This window comes from Ahaetulla prasina, chromosome 14 (genome assembly GCF_028640845.1).
Source record: "Ahaetulla prasina isolate Xishuangbanna chromosome 14, ASM2864084v1, whole genome shotgun sequence".
Taxonomy (NCBI): Eukaryota; Metazoa; Chordata; class Lepidosauria; order Squamata; family Colubridae; genus Ahaetulla; species Ahaetulla prasina.
The window spans coordinates 2586587-2604174 of NC_080552.1; the positions used below are offsets into that span (position 1 = coordinate 2586587).

At 48.4% G+C, this 17588-nt stretch overlaps 1 protein-coding gene across 1 annotated transcript in view; it reads right to left on the minus strand.

Annotated features, from left to right (window-relative positions):
- USP31 (ubiquitin specific peptidase 31) overlaps window positions 1-13723 on the minus strand; it is a 36329-nt gene extending 22606 nt beyond the window's left edge. Inside the window, exon 1 of the mRNA XM_058157714.1 lies at window positions 13334-13723. Coding sequence (XP_058013697.1) covers window positions 13334-13723 — 390 coding nt within the window. The remainder of the gene's footprint in view (window positions 1-13333) is intronic.
- Window positions 13724-17588: the final 3865 nt, after the last annotated feature.

Here is a 17588-nt window from a genome sequence, read left to right on the forward strand (position 1 = left end):
GTCTTTGGAAGAACAACAGGGCACCCTTCCTTCTGTTGCATCTGTCCCGACTAGTCCAGTGGGTCTGTGATGGATCCGGTCTCCAATACTCTGTGTGTGTGTGTGTGTGTGTGTGTGTGTGTGTGTGTATCCAGCTGTGGAGACTGTCCATAGTACAACTCCACAGTCATGGACAGAGGCACTTGTAAACTTCACAGGGAGAAAGCAAAACATTGGGAATTAAAACTTCTGCAAGGCTTTGGGTGGTCCCCTAAGGCCCAGCTCAGAAAGCCTGAGGCTCCCCTGACCCAACCAAGATGGGCTCCATCAGGGTGCCTATAATAGGGCAAGGGTGAACATGCGCTGCCAACAAGGCAGCATGCTTCCTTTCTGAAAGAGAGGGCAGGAAGGCACGTTTTTAAGTCCAGGGGCCTCTAACCTTGGCAACTTTAAGACTTGTGGACCTCAACTCCCAGAGTTCCTCAGCCAGCGGAGTTGAAGTCCACAAGTCTTAAAGTTGCCAAGGTTGGAGACCTTTGCACTAGACTGAGATTGTCCGGGCCTTCTCTCCCCGTGGTGGTTGGAGAGGGGCCATGCATATGCAAAAAGGTTTTCTAGGGACACAAAGACTAAAAAAGCTCCCACCCTCCATGAAGACAAGGACGAGAAGGTCTGGCTGTGTCTGCCTGAAACCCTCCGTTTTGCCCTCCCACAGCAGCCTCTCTTCCTTCCGCACTGAGCTGTTGCATTGGGATAAATATAAGCCGCCTGCTTGTGAACCAGGCAACACTTGATTTTCAAAGGAAGAAGCTGTTGACATGCCAGCTTAAACAGGGTCAGAAACTGTTAAAATACCCAGAACCTCTTCTTAGGTTATGGAAACAAAAACGCTCTTCGCAAGCACTGAAGAGCTTTTCTTTAGCAAGTATTGATGATGCTCATAATGGCTGGCTTTGGCATAGAAAGGCCTTTCAGTGGCGGGGGGGGGGGAGGAAGGGGGGGGGAGATGAAGGATTAAGAGAAGAATGGCAGGCATGGTCTCCCCCAACCTTATCCATGCTCCCTTCTGTGACATTGATTTCCCAATTGCACCTTCTTCCAAGAGCTCCCAGGGAGCCCTCATGGACTCACTGTGGGAGGAATGGCTGAAAGACCCCAGACCCAGAGCCACGGAAGGGACATTCTACAAGGCCTTAAAATGAACAGGGGTGTGTGTGTGTGTGTGTGTGTGTGTATGTACACACTGCTACTACCTTGGAGAGCAACATCACAGCCGTCCCCCCCTCACCTGCACTTTAACAGCTATATAAGTAACCTCAGATTTGGGTGTTAGCACTTGGCACTTATCAGTACTGGGAGAACTTAAAACGTTCGCAGGCCACAAAAGGGATGCAGCCAAGGAATGTCCCACCAGAGCCAGATTGTCCTGACTAGTTCAGAGCATCACAGGATCTAAGAGTTGGGAGGGATTGTGAGAATCATCCATTTCAACCCTCTGCCCACTGCAAGAATCCCCTACCACACATATTATCCAATGGACACATAGGCACCAAGTCCCTCTTTCCAGCCAAGAGAGCCCACCGCTTCCTCGGGCAGCCCTGGTAGTGCAGTGGTTTGAATGCAGGATTGCAGGTTGACTCTGCTCACTGCCAGCAGTTTGATCCTAACCAGCTGAAGGTTGACTCAAGTCTTCCCAGGTCAGTAAAATGAGGACCCAGATTGTTGGGGGGGGGGGAAATATGCTGACTGTAAACCACTAAGAGAGAGCTGTAAAGCACTGTGGAATGATACATAGGTCTTATCGCTATTGTCACCATGGAAGAGGACTTACGTTTGGATTCTGGTTTTATGTCCAGCCAAATCTACCTCCTTGCAATTTAGACCCACCATTTCACGCCCCACCTTCTAAAGCTCCTCTGAACAACTCTACATCTGTTTGGAAGCAGCTGTTGTGTCACCCTAAAATATTCTCTTCTCCTGACTAAATAAACCCAATCATTCCCCAACTGTTCCTCAGGGGTTTTTCTCCTTCCAGGCCAATTCTTACCAATTTGCTCCAGTTTGTCAGGGTCCTTCCCAAGTTGCACAGCCCAGAGCTGAGCTCTGTGTGTGAATTCTGATTAATGCAGGAGGGAGAGGAACAAAGGCTTCTCTGAATTTTGCCATTAGATTTTTCTGTTGTTGCGGCCTAAGGTTTCGGGGTGGGTGGGGTTGTTGTTTTGTTTTGTTTTCTGCTTGTTTGTTTTGCAGCTGCATCACCACCTTGGTTCATGTTCGGCCTGAATTCCTTTCTGCATCTACTGCCACCCATGTTGGGCTCCCCCCACCCCAGACTCTTGCCTTTGATCTCCCCTCCCCAAGGCAAGAGACCCATCTATTCATCTCGCTGCTTTCTGTCCATGGTTCCAGCTTGTCAAGATCCCCCTGAAACTTGGTTCCCCCATCTGAGAGGTTCCTATTAGCTTCCCCAATCTTTGTATCATTTGCAAAACGTGGCCTCTGCTACTTTCCCTGGCCAACGAAACGGATCCCCCAGTCATAAATGTAGATCAGGTCAGTTTGACATGGCTTAATTCTGCCAAGCCATCCCTTTTGCATTCAGCACGGCTAAATTTATTTATTTATTTACCACATTTCTATACTGCCCATCACACTTCCATGCCTCTGGGCAGTTTACAGGCAGAACAGTAAAATGATATAAAAGCTATAGTTAAAAACAAAGCTAAAACTCAGATTACAACATAGATAAAAGGAAGAACTGCATAATTAAAAAGGCCCAGGGAACGTCTTCAAACAAAAGCTCCCAGGCTGATGATATAATGATCTGTTCCAGGTTCTGCCCAACATGGGCATCTGGGGTGCGAGTCTGCAATTACCCAGGTCAGCTGCTCTTCTGGGGGGCACTGAAACAGCTTTCCTTCCGAAAAAGGGGCCCCTCCCTCCCTCCTTTTACTGGTAAAAGGCCTGTTGTTACTTTTAGCTTTTCTTGCAAGCTAAATTTATTTTCTGTTTTAGCTTTCCTGACTTCCTTCTTCCAGCTCTTATGCCGATAGGCTTCCTTGGAGATTTTACCCATGTTCATTTCCTATGCCTTTTCAACTCTCAGCTGAGGGGAAGGCTTGCTTCCTATGTTGTGGGCCACACCCAAGTTGCGCCCAGGCCAAGCCCTTCTTCTCCATCCCTCCCTACACGCTAAGATGCAACAGCCAGGGATTTGCAAGGTGGGGTGGGGGGCAGGGGAGAGCCAGAGGCTTACAGTTACAGCTAAATCTTGTGCTGCCAAACACCTCCAGAAAAGAAAATGCCTTGAAATACCTAACACTTCCTCCTCTTCCACTCTCTTTTTTACAGTTTCTGAGTGTTGGTTTACATCTTATGACAGCAGCCAACACTCCCTGCCCTGCTGCTGAAGAGTGGCAAACTGACAGACAGCCCTTCCCTCTCAAGGACGGGAAGAAAGCAGGTCAACCCAGCTAGTAGATAACACCTTGGAGGCCTCCAAGGTCTAGGCTGTGTTACATTTCAATGAATTTTCAGTTTACAACAACTGAGAATGCCGCAATTGTACATTTCTCCACTTAAACTTTGTTTCACCAGTGGTAACTTCAAGATGGATTAAATTGAAGTAGGAGCGATTTAGTTACTGGCTTGACCGGACAGAACAATTGTGTTCTTCTCTCAGTTCCTTGAGAAGCTCCTTCTCTTCCTGCTGCTTAAGGCCTCTTCCAAAACCAAGGAAGGATCATACCCAGCCCCTTCCTAGAGAATCTGCTCAAACAAGGACATGGTCAGAAGATCAGTATCAGGCCCTCTATGATGGACACTTAAACTACTACTACTACTTTTTTCTAGCATATTCCCGCAGATACACGGTCTGCTTTTCATATCATTGAACGCCACTTTGCACGGTCAACTGCATCTCCGGGGCACAGGCCACAGGTCTTTGTTGATGGTGTCTTGCCATCTCTGTTTTGGACACCCACGAGATCGTTGACCATTGACTTCTAGTTGGTAGGCTGCCACGGTGGAAGGTGGTGCTCTCTGGACGTGTCCATACCATTGGAGCTGGCCTTCTCTCATCTTCTCTGTAATTGGTGCCACACAGATGGACACTAAACAACTTTCTAAAAAAACCTTGCTCTCTTTTCTACAATAAGCCCCAAGGCTGTACAATTACACACAATACCATAGAGGCAATGCAGATGAACTAAAAATAAAATTAACCAGACCGATGCGCATTATGCATGTTCAACAAGTGAGATGTGTCGAATGCATCGCTGGTGCTGGATGGCTGCACAGAGTCTCTGCTGAGGATATCGGTGGTCACTAGACCAACCCACTCTAGTGCCATTTAGGGCACCATGTCTAAATAACCCCAGAAGTATCTTCTGGAATCAGCTTTTCCAAGAAGGACCAGAGCCACTGCCCAAAACTAAGTTCCACTACCTTTCCAGTCATTTCACAAAGTCACCATGCCTGACTCATATCAACAGCTATTGAGAGCCCCAGTTCTCAACTATCGGAGCAGAAAAACAAACTTGGGAAAAATCTTCATCTTCCCACTATCAAGTTTCACCCAGCCAATCGCCAGTTTCATACGCCACTTCAGCATTCCCACGGCATCAGCTGACTTAAATGCAAAGTATTTGTGCCAGCCAAACATCTCGGGCGATGGGAATCAGACTGTTCCAGAGAGGGCTGTTTCTCTGTGAGACCTGTCAGTTGAGGATCCTTCCAGTCAATGGCACACAAAGCCACCTGTGTCAGGAAGCATTTTTCATCAGATAAAGTTGACTTCTTTCTTGTGGCTTCTCCTAGACACAGAAACTGAGATAACACCAGTTCTTAACACCCAGAACCAACTTTGTAAAGTTGTATACAACTTCTATAATTGGGCAATATTTTTATTAGCACCACTTTAAATTCTTTGTCATGAATGATCAAACCACATGTGTGGTTTTCTTTGGTTTTTTACTTCTTCAGGCGATACGTTACACAAAATCATGAAATATGGAGAAAGTGGCAGACTAAGCACTAGTGACATTTCCGTTTTCAGAGCAGGGATGACGTCCAGTGACTAATGCACCTTGAAGTTACCAACCTCTTGGCTGAATTCCTGAGTTTTCTTGCTTCTTCCTCAGACCCTCCTTCCACTTCTGTAGTATCTTTAATTTGTTTATTAACGGATTGTACAGGGATTGAGACTAAACTGATTTTGAACTTAATAACAGCAGCAAGACTGTTGATTGGACAATACTGGAAGAAAGAAGAGATACCTACAATAGAAGAATGGATATTGAAAGTTATTAACTTGGCTGAGATGGCTAAAATCTCAGCGTTTTTAAAAGACAATACGCAGGAAAGATATTTAATTGAATGGAAAAAATGGATTGATTATCTACAAAACAGATATCAGATTAAGAAATATCAGATTGCCTTTGAATAATTAGAAAGTTATTTTATGTAATGGGAGGGTTGAGACAAAAGCTTTGGATGTGGTTATTTGGATTGGACTTTACCTTGTGATTGACCGAAGCCGGGGTGGGGAGGGAGGGGATGTTTTGTTTTTTTTTTTGGGAGGAGGGGAAAAAAGGGGGAAAATGTTTTTGTTTTTTTTAAAACTCTTTCAATAAAAAAAAAAAAAAAAAAATTTGTTTATATTTCCTGTTTCTAAACCACCCATCTTCCTCCGAGAGGAGCTCCTGCTGGAAAAGTTCTGGATACCTCAAAATGATGCTTTGACCGGCCCTGGTAAATGTATTCTCATGACTTATCCTCCTTCTCGTTGCAGAGTTTTCTCCTTTATTATTCTTTTGTGTTATAGCCACTGCTAAGTAATGACATATGGGAAAGAGATGGGATAGCACATACAGTTGATTAACATAGGAGCATAATGACGTCTAATAAATAATTTTTAAAATGTAGGTACAAAATGTTGTACCTTGATGAACGTATCTTTTCTTTTATGAGCATATGCACCAAGACAAATTCCTTGTGTGTCCAATCACACTTGGCCAATAAAATTCTATTCTATTCTATTCTAAAAGATTCATTTATTTCTATAAATCTCTATATTCCACCAATACTAGCCTATCACAGCCTTAAAATTATTCTAAACCTATTTCCTCAATAAGGGCAGTTATTCCCAGGCCTATTTGTACCCCCAAATTCCTCTCCACACTGACCTGGCAAGAAGGATCCAATAGAGGTATTCCTCGACTTAGAACAGTTTGCTTAGTGACTGTTCCAAGTTACAACAGCACTGAAAAATGACCATTTTTCATGCTTACGACCGTTGCAGCTCCCTCATGGTCACATGATTTACATTTGGATGCTTGACAGCTGATTCGCATTTATGACGGTTGAAGTGTCTCCTGGGGGTCATGTGATCACCTTTTGCAACCTTCTGAGAAGCAAAGTCAACCGGGAAGTCAGATTCACTTAGAAACCATGTTACTAATTTAACAACTGCAGTGATTCACTTGATAAATGTGGCAAGAAAAGTCGTAAAATTGGACAAAACCGATTTAACAAATTTCTCACTTAGCAACGTAAATTTTGGGGTCCATTGTGGTCGTAACTCAAGGACTACCTGTATTGCCACTGTCTGATTGGCCAGCCCATTACTCAGTTTTCCTGGTTTCTCAGTTTTGCCATAATGGCTGCAATGTTATAAATACTGAGAACTATAACCCAATACCTGAAGGAGGGCACCAGGCTGAGGAAGACGGTGTGCTGATCTTATCTAACCCCACAAGCTGCACTCAATCTGAAGATTTTGCCACCACCTCAGCCTATCCAACCTCCACTCAGTCTGTTGCCCTTTTATCCTCCCATCACCCTCAGCCCACATGAAGCTACAGTACAGCATTCCTCATGTGGCTCAGACCTACAATAATGCTGATCACCACTTCAGATGTGGAAGCTATAAAAGGGAGGAGGAGGAGATGATGATGATGATGATGATGATGATGGACCCCTGCTTGGAGATGCTGGGACAGCAACAGGTGAAGAGGGCTTCAATTCTTGTTTGCTCTGCTCATCTCCGCACAGAGGAATTATGTTCAAATGGATCTATGCAGAACAAGTTAGAAAGGGGGCTCCCAAGAGAAGAGGATGACGGTGTCCCTGGCTACCACAAAGGGAATGGGGAGGGGTTCAGAGTTAATGGAGGACAGAAATGAGTGAAGTTTGGCTGGACATCAGTTGTTCATGGGCACTACCTGCCTCAGTTTCTCTGCTGGAGGCGCTGACACATCTTGGGGAGGGGGCAATGGCAGATTCCACCCTGCATAGATGTTGTTGTTTTTTCAGTGAGTTTTGGGCTTGACAAAACAGCTCAATAAACCAGGGAATCCCATTTTCCCCAACTGTTCTACATAATTCTTCTTTTCGGTTCTTGGAAAACAGGGCGAACCTTCGGAAGGATGCTGCATAGAAACACCAAGGAAGGTTGGTGTGCCGGCATGAGAAAAGAGGACTAGGGAAGAACAACACCTGACTGTGTGGAGAGCTGATTTCCCCAATGTCTGCCAAAAGAAATTGGGGATTTTATTCATGGATGGAAGCAAGCAATAAATATGAACAGCGACAGCAACTAAGACCCCGTGCTGTACAAATGGCACCAAATCGTGAGCCCATTTAATGCCCAACATCTCTGTATTCTAATCCGCACAAATTTCTTGAGTTCTCAACTGCTGACTCAAAACTTCCATTCAAAGGGTATAGAAAAATACACCCTAAGAGAAATTGAATATTTTGTAATAGAGATTAAACCTAGGCAGTTCAGACCTTTATAAAGGATTTTCCATGCAGGAACCTTGTGGAAGTTACAAACCAGAACAGAATTTTTAAAATGAAGCATTTCTTGTTTCCTAGGTCCTTTGATCCTGAGGAAGCTGCAGAACCTCTTCAGGGAGAGAGGAGGGATCCCTGAAGGGCAGGAACTGGATTTCTTCTGTAGCCAAAAGTTTAGCAAGAACAAGGCGACCAAAACAGACGACAAAACCCAGCCAGACCCTTTTCAAACGTGTCTTGGATTTTGGCAATTCTTCTGGTAAGAATCCGGTGCCAACTGATGGAAAGGTATTGGTTAACTTTGCAACCCTGATAACTTAACTTTACTAGTGGCAAAGAGAACTATGAATTAGAACTGGAGAACACATCTGCCTCGGGATGAAAGAAACCAGCTGTTCATTAGGATTTCTGCAAGCATTAAAAGGTTAGTCTATAACACAGGTAGTCCTCCACTTATGTCCACAACTGAGCCCAAAATTTCTGTTACTAAGCAAGGCAAACGTTAAGTGGGTTTTGCCCTATTTTATGACTTTTCTTGCCAAAGTTGTTAAGTGAATCACTGCAATTGTTAAGTTAGTAACACGGTGATTAAGTCACTCTGGCTTCCCCATTGACTTTGCTTGGCAAAAGGTCTCAAAAGTGGATCACATGACCTCAGGATGCTGCAACCGTCATATATATGAGACAGTTGCCAAGCATCTGAATTTTGATCATGTGATCATGGGGATGTTGTAGCAGTTGTAAGTATGAAAAATAGTTGTTAAGTCACTTTTTTCAGTGCCATTATAACTTTGAATGTTCACTAAATGAACTGTTGTAAACTGAGGACTACCTTTACAGGAAGAAAGACTAGATGTGGAGTGAAACTGTTTCCTAGTCATGAGCCTCAGAATTTTATTATTTCTCTCAATGTATGTATATAGCAAACACATAGCAAACATGTCAGAGGTGTCAAACTCGCGGCCTGCAGGGTACATGCATCACACACTGGTCATGCCCACCTCTGGTTTAGTGAACGGGGGAAAAGTTGCGATACGTCGCATGACGACAACGTGTCATCACAAGTTTGACACCCCTGAAATAGGTGACTCTGTGTGGCCAACAACAAAATCAGCCAACCTCCCAAAAAAACAAATAGAATAAATAGGCAAGACAACCAGCACCAGTAACTTCAGGATCCCAAACTGGCACTTTGATTCCCATGCCCAGTAACACAAGCACATGTCAGGGCCTTATGAAATGCCAACTGGGACAGGGCCAATCTGACGTCTGGGGGAGGGTGCCCCACAGGGCAGGCACAGAGGGGAGACCTTTGCCCTGAATTGGTGGGATCCATAGCTGGTGTCTCCTGCCAGATCTGATGGGAAGGACACACAGTCAGGGAGACGGAGTCCCACAAATCACCTGCCCCCTGCCACAAGGGCTTTATAGAGGTCCACTAACACCTTGCATTTAACTAGGAAGCACACTGGCAAACAACGTAGCTCACAAAGCAAATGTGTAACAAGCAGAGCTTGATGAACACCCACAATCACTCATGTCATTGCATATTGTACCAGTTGCTCTTCAAGGTCAGCCCTACGTAGGACACATTACAGTAGTCCATCTGGAAGGTGACTACGGTGTGGGTGACTATGAGCAGAGCCTCTTGGTCCAGGGAAGGGCGCAGAGGGGACACCATATGCAAAGGTTCTTCTAGTCACAATAGCTACCTGTGCAACCACATCCAGAGCAAGAGATGGAACCAGCAAGCCCTCAACCCAAAGCAGCTCATTCTCGGAAAGGGTTTCAGTGTATTCTTCCCCCTCCAGACTCCAAACACTCAGACAAAAGCTCCATGGCGTCACTCAGCTACCCAGTGACAGAAAGTTGGGAATCATCAGGAAGTTGTTGACAGCTTGCCCTGTGTTTTCAGATGACCTTGCCCAGCACCCACAGGTTGAAGGCAGGTTGCGGTTGAAGACCATAAGTCTAGGAAACTCCAGTGCCCACCAAGCCAGTCCAGGAGTCAGCCTTGTTACACAGCACTGAGGCTGGGACAATAAAATCAATTGGGATTGTTGATTCCTAAGCCTATAAATAGTTTCTCACAACCAACTGACCACAAAGCAGTGCCTCCAAATGTTCCCCAAGTACAGCTACATCCTGCCCGTCCTGGAACATTGATGCCATATTCAAAACTTTTCTGCCCAAGTCTCCCAAAGGCCTGGTAAGGGATACCAACCAAAGCCATCCAATCTGAAGGATCCCCAAATTCATTGCCCAACTACTCTACCCACAGGCTCTCACAACACCCTAAAAAAATGTAGCCCACTCAACCACAGTCAAATTCAGCATCCAATGAAACAAAAAGAAATGATCAGCCACTAACAGAATCACTATAAACTGTGCAAAGAAACTATTGCAAAGATAAATAATTTTCAATTACACTGTTAAAAATGGCCCCAAGAGTTTTTTATGAAGCAAGGAAAATAGTTCTGAATCCTGCATAATACTAGTATCTACTTTCAACAGAATAAAAGAATAACAGTTGGAAGGGACCTTGGAGGTCTTCTAGTCCAGCCCACTGCTCAAGCAGGAAACCTTGTACCATTTCAGATAAGTGGCTATCCAGTCTCTTCTTAAAAACCTCCAGTGATGAAGCACCCACAGCCTTTTCATTGATGAAATTGTTCTCAGTGTCAGGAAATTTCTCCTTAATTCTAGGTTGGATCTCTCTTTGATAAGCTTCCATCCGTTACTTTTTGTCCTGCCCTCAAGTACTTTAGATCTCCTCTTCTCTGTGTCAGCTCCCCAAGTATTTGAAGACTGTTATCTTGTTACTCTCAGTCCTTGTCTTCACTGGGCTAGACATGGGCCAGTTCCTGCAAACGGTTCGTCATAGAGTTTAGTCGTCCCCTAATCATCTTTGTTGCTTTTCACTGCAACATTGGTATTGTGGTAACCAGAACTGGACATATTGTTCCAAATGTGGTCTTACCAGTGCATTACAAAGCAGTACTAACACTTCGTGTGATCTTGATGCTATCCATCTGTAGATGCAGCCCAGGACTGCACTGGCCTTTATGGCAGCTGTTGCACACTACTGGCTCACACTTAATTGATTGTTCACTAGGACTCCTAGATCCCTCTCACAGTTGCTGTTGTTGAGCCAGGTCCCACCTATTACATATGCATTTGGTTTTTCTCACCTAAATGTAAACCATGCTTTTCTCACCACTGAATTTAATGTTATTGTATAGGGCCCAGTGTTCACGTCTGCCAAGATCCTTCTGGATCTTGGGTCTACCTTCCAAGGTGTTAGCAATTCCCCCCTTTTGATACGAAAGGCTTCCAACTGAATGCCACAACATCCCACTATCTTGCTCTGTTCCATGGGCTTAAGGGAAGGAGGACTGTGCCGGCCATTCGGACGGATGGCTCCAGGAGATAAGAGTGGGTAGCCATCCTTACATCCTACACAGCAGAAGCTCAGGTGTCATCCCACAGCAACAGTCTCTCTTTGGGACTATTTCCGAAGATCAGGCAGGAGCTGCAATGGGACCAAGAAAAGCACTACTCACAGGGAGACCCGTAACGGTAGAGCTCCGCTATTTCACCATTGCTCCATGGATGCCCAAACCCCATTCAGAGTGGCACTGAGCTGTGCCGAGGCAGCTTGACCACACAGAACTCTCTCCATCCTGTCCAGACTTCTAACATAAGCCAATTGCATAAGGCATTCCAAGGGCTGGAAGGCAGCCTCCCCCATTGTGGCCCTTACCTTTATACAGACCCCAACAGCAGGTCTGCCCCTACTCATGTCATTGACATAAGAAATCCAAGAAACCCATTGTGTGACCTATTGTGTGAAACCCATTATATGGAGGTCTACAGACCTGCATTCATGTTCATTCCCATCTGCACATTCCATAATGCTCACTCAGTGCACAGCTTGGCTCACTCAATGGCCAGCCTTCACCCAACCACAACTAGAACCACTCAACTTGAGCTCACAAGTAATCCGGGAACTAAATGACAAGTGTACTAGGAAGCCCAGAACAGATTAACAGAGTTGGAAGGGGCTTTGAAGGTCATCTAGTCCATCCCCTCCCCCAAGCAGGAGACCCTACACCATTTCTGACAGATAGCAGTCCAGTCTCTTCTTGAAAGCTTCCAGGGATGAAGCTCCCACAACTTCTGAAGGCAACTTCTGTTCCTTCGGTTGATGGTTCTGTCAGAAAATTCCTCCGTATTACAGTGTTCAGACATGGCTACACCCACTGTCAGGCAAGCTGGCCTGTTTCCACCTCTCCTCTGTTTGTACAACAGACAGATGTGCTCTTATCTTGTTTTTCACTGGCTGCTGCCTGAAAACTCTCTCGCCAGCCGGGCAGACACCTGCAATGCCATGCCATTTCCCAAGCTTCAAACCTCACAGGACCACCCTTGGGAGCCTGACTGATAGCAGCAGCATCACAATAAACAGAAGCCTAATCCTCTTCTATGTGTATTGTGACATCTCATCAGAAACATTACCATGCTCCAAAGGGGCAGAATTTGTGGCACACTATCATGGCACCACTTTTGTCAGTCCATTACACAAAAGACTGCCAAATCTTGTGAGATCTCAGAATGCATATAGAAATCTCAGGGGGAAAGCCCAAAACCTGGTAAAAATTGAAGACTGCAGACGTGAAATTGGCTGAAATCTCTCAAAAACGTGCTAATGCAGGAGCTGTCAGGAAGCTTTTTCTAAAGTTTTCTCAGAATCTGCAGCTAAATCCCATTTTCTGTATCCTGCGCTCAAAACAGAGGGATTTGTGCAGCCATTATTGGATTGTTTTGCCTGGGATTCCCGCCCGGAGCAAGGGGTCGAACCCAGGGACCCAGACCGCCTCTCTCAAAACTAGGATTTTATTAAAAGGCAGCCAGAAGAGTCTCCCGTAGCACATCTATCTTCTGCTGCTGCGGCCTAGCAACCTGGTTTATCTTTGCACAAGGGCAGCCTTAGAAAAAGTCAGAGCAACAGATCCAGATGGGATCCCTTTCAGCCTATGCTGGACTCATCCACCAAAGAAACCACAAGAGCTGCAGAAAAATCCCCTCAAAAGGGAAGCAGATGGAAGGAAGGCAGAGACGGAGAGGCAGAGACACACGGACCAATTCAGCCATCAACGGGCACAGGGAGGTAAACCACACTTGGATGCTATTCAGAAGAGACAACGCAACGGCTGAAAAGGCAACAGAAAGAGCAGAAGCGCTCCTTGCCAGCTACCAGCCCCCAGAGAGCCAGGGATTAACCCCAGACAAAGCCGCCGACCCAAGGAAGGAGGTACCAAGGAGAAAAGAACCACCACGGGGCAAAAGGCCGCACATCAACGGGCAGCAAAGCCCCGCATTCCCCGCACCGAGGATGGTTCCCAGTCCGGCAACGGAGCGTCTCCCGCAAACCGCGCCGCTCAGGCAGCTCCGAGGCGCTTCGAGGGCAGAGGCGGCGGCGGCGGCGGCGGCGGCCGGGGAGGGCAGGAGGCGCTCTCCGCACTGCGGGGCCGGCCGAGGCGTCGGGCGGGCTCACCTTGAACTCGCGGCTGTGCTGCGGCGTGTACTGGAGGGTCCAGAGGGCGCGAACCAGCTGCGCCAGCTGCTCCGTCACCTCCCCGGCGCGGGGCTCGGGCTCGGGCTCGGGGGCGGCGGCGGCCGGGAGGGCAGGAGGCGCTCTCCGCACTGCGGGGCCGGCCGAGGCGTCGGGCGGGCTCCCCTTGAACTCGCGGCTGTGCTGCGGCGTGTACTGGAGGGTCCAGAGGGCGCGAACCAGCTGCGCCAGCTGCTCCGTCACCTCCCCGGCGCGGGGCTCGGGCTCGGGCTCGGGGGGCGGCGGGGGCGGGCCGGGCCCGCGGAACTGCTCCAGCGCCAGGAACTCGGCCAGCGGCTCCGTGTTGCTCAGGCACTGCAGCACGGCGTTCATGAAGCACGTGTTCCCGTGGTTGCGCAGCCCCGACACGCCGGGCACCAGCGCCGCGCCGGACGGGGGGCAGCAGGGCGCGGCGGGGCGCCGACGGCGGGGGCCGCCTGCTCGGGCCGCCCTCCCCGCCGCGCGCCCGGGGCTGCTGAGGCTGCGGCTGCGGCGGCGGCTGCTCGGGGGCGGCGGGGCGCGGGGGCCCGTGCTCGCCGCCCAGGTGCGAGAGCGTGGAGAGCGTCCGCAGCACGCGGCTCACCAGCCCGCCCAGCGAGGAGCCCCCGCGCCGCGCCCGCGGAAGAGCAGCCGCTTCCCCAGCGAGCGCTTCTCCTTCTCCTTGCCGGCCGCCGCCGCCGCCGCCGGCCCCGCGCCCGCCGCCCCGGACGCCGGCAGCCCGGGGCCGGCGCGCCGCTCACCCGGCCCGCCATGGCGCCTCTCCCGGCGGGCGGAGGGGGGGCAGCGCCGCAACCGGGCCGGCGGGGCAGGCGGGGGGGGGCTCCGGCGGCGGCAGGGGCGGGGCGGGGCGGGGCGCGCACGGCGGGGCGTCACGCACGAAGCCGGCCGCGCCATCCCGGGGCCGGGCGCCGCGCTCCCTCCGCCGGGGCGTCCGCCATCTTGGAGTCGGGCAGGCCTTAAAGGGCCCGCGCGGCCGCTCTGCCCCCCACATTCCTATGGCCGACCCTGGGTCCTCCCACAGACGCCCCCACCCCCCCCTCCGCGGGCACTCGCATCGGCTGTCGGGGGGGGGGAGGAGTGCGAGGAGGGGCTTTTGGGCCCAGGAACCCCCGGCAGCCTGGAGGTTCTCGGGAAGGAGCCCCTGCCCGCCTCTGCCGCAGCCAGATCCTCCTTGGGTGGATCCCCCGACCCGATCCCCCCCTCCGCCAGGCACGGATCCCCCGGCAGCCCCCCCCTCCCCAGCATCCCCCCTCCTGGCTGCCAGCCTGCCTGGGGTTGGGAAAGAGACGGAGAGTTTGGCTGCCCATGTGAAGCCCTGCGAGGGTCTCCAGGCACCGCTGGGGCTCCTGCAAAGATGTTTGTTGCTGGGCTGGGAGGGGGAGGGGGAGCAAACTTTGAAAAAGCCTTGTTTGTTGACACACACACACACACACACACACACACACACACAGTGGTGGAAGAGGGTCTTGAGGGTCATTTGGCTACCTGGCCCTTCACTTCTCACGGATAAACATTTAAGGTTCCCTCCATCTCCGGTCATCAGAGTTTCTAATCTCTGGTTTTCTTCCTTGCCCTTTCCTGGACCAGTTCCAGATGATCTGAAATGCATCCCTTTGGTGCCCAGAGCCTGGCCGGCAGGGCAGCTGTTCCCTTCCGTGGTCTGGACGCTCAGCTTCCGCGAGGCGCCTTGACGTTCCATTGAGCTCTCCTGCAAAGTCACTGTAGGGTCTCCTACTTGAGGGGGTGGGGAGGGTTGGAGTAGATGGCCTATAAGGTCCCTTCCAGCACTGTTAATCTGTTACTTATTTATTTAAATGTATATGCCTCCCATCTCATTCTATAAAGCAAACATGGCTGACTCACCCTCAGTCTGCAAACCAGAGAGCTCTGATTTAATACCATTTCTTAGAAGGAAGAACACAAGTGAGTACCCCACTTCCCAATGATACATAGATATACCCACGCACACAATTTAGGGTGCTCCTTTGTATGCAGCAGGCTGGAACTTGGCATCTTTTTGAAGAAAGGGCAATCTGCATCTGCTCACTGTTTTGGTTATTGTCATTCCGATCAGTATAAGAAGTTATTCTCACGCTGTCTTTCCAGTCGATTCTAAACTGATTTCTATCTGCCAAGACCCTTTGCAAAGATGGAAATAACTTTTGCACCTCCCTGGTGGCTAATAAGCCCATCTATTCAAAGCCTTAGGCACAGGAACCAGTCAGCAGCATCGACCACCTGCAATCTACAAGGAAATGAATATTTTGGTCTGGCTTATTCACCAAAACTACGGTAGGAGTGAAGGCCTTACCACTTTTGCTATATCTTTCACTCCCTCTCTTATAAGCCATTGTTTTGCCACTGGCCTTATCTGGCTGAGATCTGAGGAACGCATCATTTCTTGTATTAATTATGCCCCTGAACAAATCAACCCTCCCTTCTCTTGTTGCTAAACTACTTCCAGAAATAATTTCTTGTTGAAACGTGTCTTTGCCCGTCGGAGCTGATTAATTCCTCATTTTTCTTTTGTTGACATCCTCCATTCAGGACTTCAAAACCTGCAAATGACACTAGTATTAAAGTAACCACCACTCAGTCTTCAACAAAGAACACATTTCACTTTTCCCATTAGAGTTTTTTTTTAATGGGTTTAAAGGCAGCTTGCAAGTCAACACATACATGAATGAATGCAGTATTCTGTCATTTCAAGAAGAATTGCCATGACATGAACCTTAATTCAAAACTCTTTATCATTCCTGAGTTGTTAAGAGTTTTTTAAGGTTCCTGAAGGCAGTCCAGAATTTGTTCAACTAACGAGTTTTTATGCATACTGTATTATAGCTACTTTTTTCTCAGAGATTTGTTCCTCAACTCTTTTACTGAGGAACGTGGTTGCATTATTTTCTTCCACCATAGAGGCGACTGAAGTGGGAACAGTCTGGGTGTGTCTCAAGTGGACATGCCGGCCTTGCTACCCTTCTCCATCCTGGTTCTTGGGATTCTCAACAATCCACTTTGTGTTTCTATCATGCAGCCGCCTGGATGAACCACCTGGAGAAGCCAAAGTGTTTCCCGCAACTTTGCATACCTTCTTCCATCTAGGTTATAGCACTAGCACTAGCCCTTAGACTTATATACCACTCCATAGTGCTTTACAGCCTTCTCTAAGTGGCTTACAGAGTCAGCCTCTTGCCCCCAACAATCTGGGTCCTCATTTTACCCACCTCGGAAGAGGGGCAGGTTTCAAAACCCGTTGCTACCGGTTCACTCATGGGCAATGCTTCTGCACATGCGCAGAAGCGTCTGGGCAGGTGGGCAGAGCCTCCCGCCGCTGCCACTACCAGTTCACCCAATCCGGGGCAAACTGGTAGCAACCCACCGCTGCCTCGGAAGGATGGAAGGCTGAGTCAACCTTGAGCCAGTGAGATTCGAACTGCCGAATTGCAGGCAGTCAGCAGAAGTAGCCTGCAGTACTGCATTCTAACCACTGGGCCACCACGGCCCATTATGAGGAAAACACAAAGGCAAAAAATGCACTCAGTGGTGCTTCTTCGGATTCCAGAGGAGTCGGTGCCATTGGTTGTGCATCTCCACTTATGCCATCAATCACTGCCAGAATAGAATACATTTTCCTCTCTTTCTGGTTACTTTTCAAAAAGGTTCAATTTGGTCTGCTGGTTCGGGAAGGTTGTTTTAATGGTACAGGTAGTCCTCAACTTGCAGCCACACCTGAGCCCAAAATTTCTGTTGCTAAGCAAGACATTTGTTAAATAAATTTTGCCTCATTTTACAAGCTTTCTTGCTACAGTTGTTGAGTGAAGCACTGCAGTTGTTTAGTGACAGTGCAGTTGTTAAGTGAATCTGGCTTCCCCATTCACTTTGCTTATCAGAAAGTCGCAAAAGGAGATCACATGAGCCCAGGATGCTGCAGTGGTCATAAGTATGAATCAGTTGCCAAGCATCCAAATTTTGATCATGTGACTGCAGGGAGGCTGCAGTGGTCATAAGTGAAAAACAGTTATGTCACTTTTTCAGAGCCTTTGTAAATTTGAACGATTTCCAGATGACCCGTTGTTAGAATAGAATAGAATTTTTTTTATTGGCCAAGTGTGATTGGACACACAAGGAATTTGTCTTGGTGCATATGCTCTCAGTGTACATAAAAGAAAAGATACGTTCATCAAGGTACAACATTTAC